The sequence below is a fragment of the Agrilus planipennis genome, unplaced genomic scaffold (genome assembly GCF_000699045.2).
Source record: "Agrilus planipennis isolate EAB-ADULT unplaced genomic scaffold, Apla_2.0 scaffold11, whole genome shotgun sequence".
Lineage (NCBI taxonomy): Eukaryota > Metazoa > Arthropoda > Insecta > Coleoptera > Buprestidae > Agrilus > Agrilus planipennis.
Window position 1 is genome coordinate 1,140,054 of NW_020440736.1, and position 4,625 is coordinate 1,144,678.

At 34.9% G+C, this 4,625-nt stretch overlaps 1 protein-coding gene across 1 annotated transcript in view; it reads left to right on the plus strand.

The window, feature by feature from the left end:
• Positions 1–4,502, plus strand: part of LOC108733762 (cilia- and flagella-associated protein 43) — a 28,677-nt gene extending 24,175 nt beyond the window's left edge. Inside the window, exons 16-24 of the mRNA XM_025979860.1 lie at positions 1–63; positions 128–322; positions 407–708; positions 784–978; positions 1,040–1,277; positions 1,916–2,188; positions 2,727–2,870; positions 3,747–4,033; positions 4,460–4,502. Of these exons, the coding sequence (XP_025835645.1) occupies positions 1–63; positions 128–322; positions 407–708; positions 784–978; positions 1,040–1,277; positions 1,916–2,188; positions 2,727–2,870; positions 3,747–4,033; positions 4,460–4,502 (1,740 nt within the window). The remainder of the gene's footprint in view (positions 64–127; positions 323–406; positions 709–783; positions 979–1,039; positions 1,278–1,915; positions 2,189–2,726; positions 2,871–3,746; positions 4,034–4,459) is intronic.
• The last annotated feature ends 123 nt before the right edge of the window (positions 4,503–4,625 follow it).

A 4,625-nucleotide genomic window follows, 5' to 3' on the forward strand; every position in this document is an offset into this window, starting at 1 on the left:
ATCGATCCGGAATGGAAACCGACGGAGCAACCAGAGAAAATTGTCACCGTTGCAGATCATGAGGTGTCCTTTCTTCATATCTAGCCAAAAATTGTTTTGATGGATAGCAATCAATCATTCATTCTAGGTCCCGATAACACCATACATTTCACCGAGTGAACAGGCATTTTTAGATGCGAAGGCAGCAGAGGAAGAACGCATTCGACTGGCACTTCTTGCCGATGACTTTAGGGAAAGAGCTCTGATGAAAATGATGAACGGTGTATTGGAAATGAGATGGGAAGATGAAATAAAGAAAGACGTTCCCAAGCCCAAATGCATGGTAAGCAACAATCAATCTAAATAATACAAACCTCTATCGATGTCAAAAAAATTAATTAATTTCTTTCTTGTCAATCGCCTTTAGATTGAAAAAGAACCTGAAGAATACAATGAAGATGATCTTCGTGCTGTAAGAGACTATGAAGAAAAGGTGAAGCAACTGAATTCTGATCGAGAATATTACAAACTGTTACTGGAAAATGAGTACGGGAAACTGTGCAATACTTTAAGGGAGGGCGTTCGTAAATTTAATGGACGACTGGATGACTTCCTATTAGTGAAACTGAAAGTAGAATCTGCCATCCTTCAGGAAAGGCTCAAAGTCGACATGATACGGAAAAGATCAGCAAGGAAGCTTCTTCTCAATGAGGAGGAAGCTAATGTCTTGTAAAGATTCATTTACCTTCTTCCTATTTTAAACTTCTAACTTAATTTATAAATTAATTTAATAATTTTATTCAGCAAGCAGACTCAAGAAAATGACAGAGAATTGGATGAAGTTTTGAGGTTCATCCCAGTGATTTACGAAAATCTCCAAGAATGTCGTGGTGAAATCGAGAATATCAATGCAAGAGATAAAATTTTGGAGAAGAATTTTAAAAAGGACTTTCAAAACGCAACCCCTGTTGTTAACGAGCAAGCTAACAAACAAATGAAGTAAGTGTAGAAGAAATTTAGAAAAAATTTTGAGCAGGCAATAATTATGTGTTCACTTTAGGAGACGTCCAAAGACTAATATTCGTAACATAACTTCGTCTACGATCGTGATAGAATTGGCACGTTGCGTTTCAACTAACCAGCGTTCCCTCCTCATAAGTCTCTGTCCAGACGCAGTGGAATTCCTAAAAGCGTTGGACGCCATCGACATGTATGTCGGAATTCCCACGGCAATTGATGAACTAACGTATGCCAAAATATGCCAGCATCGAAGATATAAAATAGAAAATGAGCTCAGGGTAAAATTTATTAAGATATTCTATTCTTTAAATAGCTTTCAATAGGACACCGGTTCGATTTCGGGTCTATCTGCACTGATCCCAGTTCTGTAGTTTCCATGGACTTCTTAAGCAGATGATAATCCTTTACTTCCCTTAATTTTATCCGTCTTATCTCTCTCTCCCCACCAACACCATGATTCCAAAGAGGAAGGTAAAGAAGATCTTCCGTTCTATCCCACGGCATATTCCGGAGAGATCGCTCCCCCTCCAGCGTTAGTAGCTGGTAATAGACCAAGCAGTGTGGCCTAAGAAGTTAGACCACGACCACTACTAAGCATTCGGGAGGACTCTGGTTCAAGTCCGGGTCCGTCTACCCCGATCCAAATTTTTCTGCGGTTTCTACGGATTACTTAGGTTACTGTTAGGCAAATAATAATAACCCAACCATCCGCCACCCTTTCCCACGGCCTTTACTAGGAAGCTGAAGGGGACCTTCCATCGTACCCTCCAGCTTTGCATCACATTGTTTGCAGTATCAGCAATTTTGTCAATGACCATCAATTAGTTGAACCAAAAGTAAAAAGTTGCAATATTAAAATTTTTACATTTCCTGTGTTTCATTTTGGTATTGTGTCAGTAATTCTACGTATATGTAGGCAAGAGCCAATGCTCTAGATGTAGCAGAAGCGGAAAACACTTTGCATGTTTACAAAAAGCTACTGGAACAAAAAAGGGAATACACCAGAAAGTTGAGGGCGGATATAGATAAAATTCGAGCGGATAAACTGGAGAACGTTCACAATAACGAAATTTTGTTGGTTGTCAATGAAGGCATAGTGGAACTGCCTTTGACTGGATCGGCGAGCGATTTCGAAAACGCGATTTTAATACCAAAAAAGGAAATAGAATTCGTAAATCGTATAATTCTGGTAAGTACCTAACACAATAATATTAACTACTGCTGGATGAACCCATTAAAACGATAAAACACGTGCTTAGGTTAACAGTAACAATGTAAAACAATTGAACTGAAAATACAATTCTGCAAAACTTTTTCTCGTAATTTGTGTGCTCTTTTTGTAAGTGTAAAACCTGTAAAATTGTTGGTAAAATAACATCCTGTGTCATCCAACTTTATGAACCCTTTTTCAATGGTCCTTGATTAAATTGAGATTCCCTTGTGTCTTGTATATTTTTATCCTGATAATTAATAAGGCTTTAGAAAATAGAAACATCAAAATTGTCTTAATACATCTACCGCATCTTCCTAATTAAAATAAAGAGCACAATTTCTTTATCCTGAACTACGAAACTGAGAAATACTCATGTCTACTCTAATTGACTGATTTTTTTCCTAAATTGTCAAAAATCTCTAAAATTACATCACATTCAATACAAAGGAGTGTGGAACTGTTTTTAATTTCTACAGTACATTAAAAACGCCTTATGTATGTTTATGAATTTCAGAAAAACGGTAGAAGAAAACTGAGAGCAATGAGAGCCAATATGGCCCATCATAGGGCCATTCTTATGTTGGAATGGGAACACACCAGGCTAAGAATGACCGTTGCTGATTATAAAGAACATATAAAAGATATCGAGGGCGTTACGGTAAGATTTTTCACAAATATTGTACAGTATGGGGTAGTCTTGCCTAGTTTAAACTATTTCCTTTATTATCCCATAATTCTGGTTATAATCCACTTGTTTGCTCCTCAGTTGTTTTATTTTGTTTTAATTGTTTAAAGTATTCAGTTAAGCAAACTTTAAAAAAACAAAACGATTGTCGGTTATATAAACAGAATTTTTCTTTTCTTTGAACACCTTATATAAAAAGAATAATTTAATTGAAGATAAAACATTACGCCTTATAATTTTTAGTTGGACAAATTTTCAGTAAAGCCGTCTGTCTCGTAAATATTATATATAAAAGAAATTATGAGTGCTGTCAGCACAAGGCTAAGTAGTATGTAAATGAAAGTTAGTATCAGCACTTTCTTATGCTGAAGTGTACGATGTGTTGTGTACCTATTTACAAACAATTCCTTTACATTTTAATCATTGATTACTATACATCTATTAAAAAACCGTAATGGCCGACATCAGTGACAATGCGACAACAATTGAAAAAGAATGATGGCCGACAATAGCAACAATTAGAAAAGAATGATGGCCGACGACAGCAACAATTAGAAAAGAATGATGGCCGACGCTACGTCATAGTGGAGCAATAAAAATGGCCGACTATTGACAATATGAATAAATGTAGAGCTAAAGTCCAACTCTTGGTCTCTAACTATTGCCGTCACTGATGTCAATGCTTTAAAACGCATGAATATAACCAATTAATATCAAATTAAATCAAAACGTTTTTCAAACAATTTTTAGGATTAGGTCTGAACTTTGAGATGCATATATTAATCGAAACTTTTTCCTTAAAATCCTAGTGACTTTCCCAATGTAATCGATAAATAATTACCACAATAGGTAACCAAGGATATGCAGGGTTATTTAAAAGCGATGGCCAGAGGATACACCCCCGAGGGTTCGCTGTCTTTTGAAGAAGAATTGGAGAGACTAACTCAATCCTACGAAAAAATGCTCAACGACAGAAAAGAAAAAGTGGAAAAAATTCAGAAGAAAATCAAAGCCTTCAAGGCAGACAACAAAAAACTAGATCAAGAAATTGGATCCATAAATATCGACATTTGCGATTATAACATAAAAAAGGACGATACATTGGAAGATAGAGAACAAGAATTAATCAGGATAAGGTACGAATTCGTAATCATGAAATGCAATTTCTGTATAGTAATAAAAATTGATGAGGTATTATCAAATTCTGTCCAACTGCAATATCATTTCTAGTGTTTTTGTAATATTTAAATACAATCTGGGTAGATTTACCCCCTTTTGTCCCTTTCATTGTATACGCCACTGTTAATATCTGATAATAACTTGATTAATTTTTTTTAATTAAGTTAGTATTTTTCATGTATGGTAAATATTTTCATGTAATTAGTTGTAAAGTTTATTTACTTGAGTTGAAATAGTTACCTTTTGAATTTTGTATAATTTATACCATAATGGAATACCTAGCGCCATCACTCGTTAATATTATCACATCATACGCATATTGCTTTCTAATGAAGGTTTGTGACAGAATGTTAGCGGAACTACTGAACAGAATTGCTTTGCAGTACAATAGAGGGCACTCATGTAACGAAGCGGGAAAAAATTTAATACTAATGTAGGCCAAGAAAATCTTATTTAACGCAACTAATAATTAATAATAAAGTAATTATTTTTATATTGTTATAACAAATTAAATACAAAGACGTTTATCGGTAAACGATTTACTAAAAT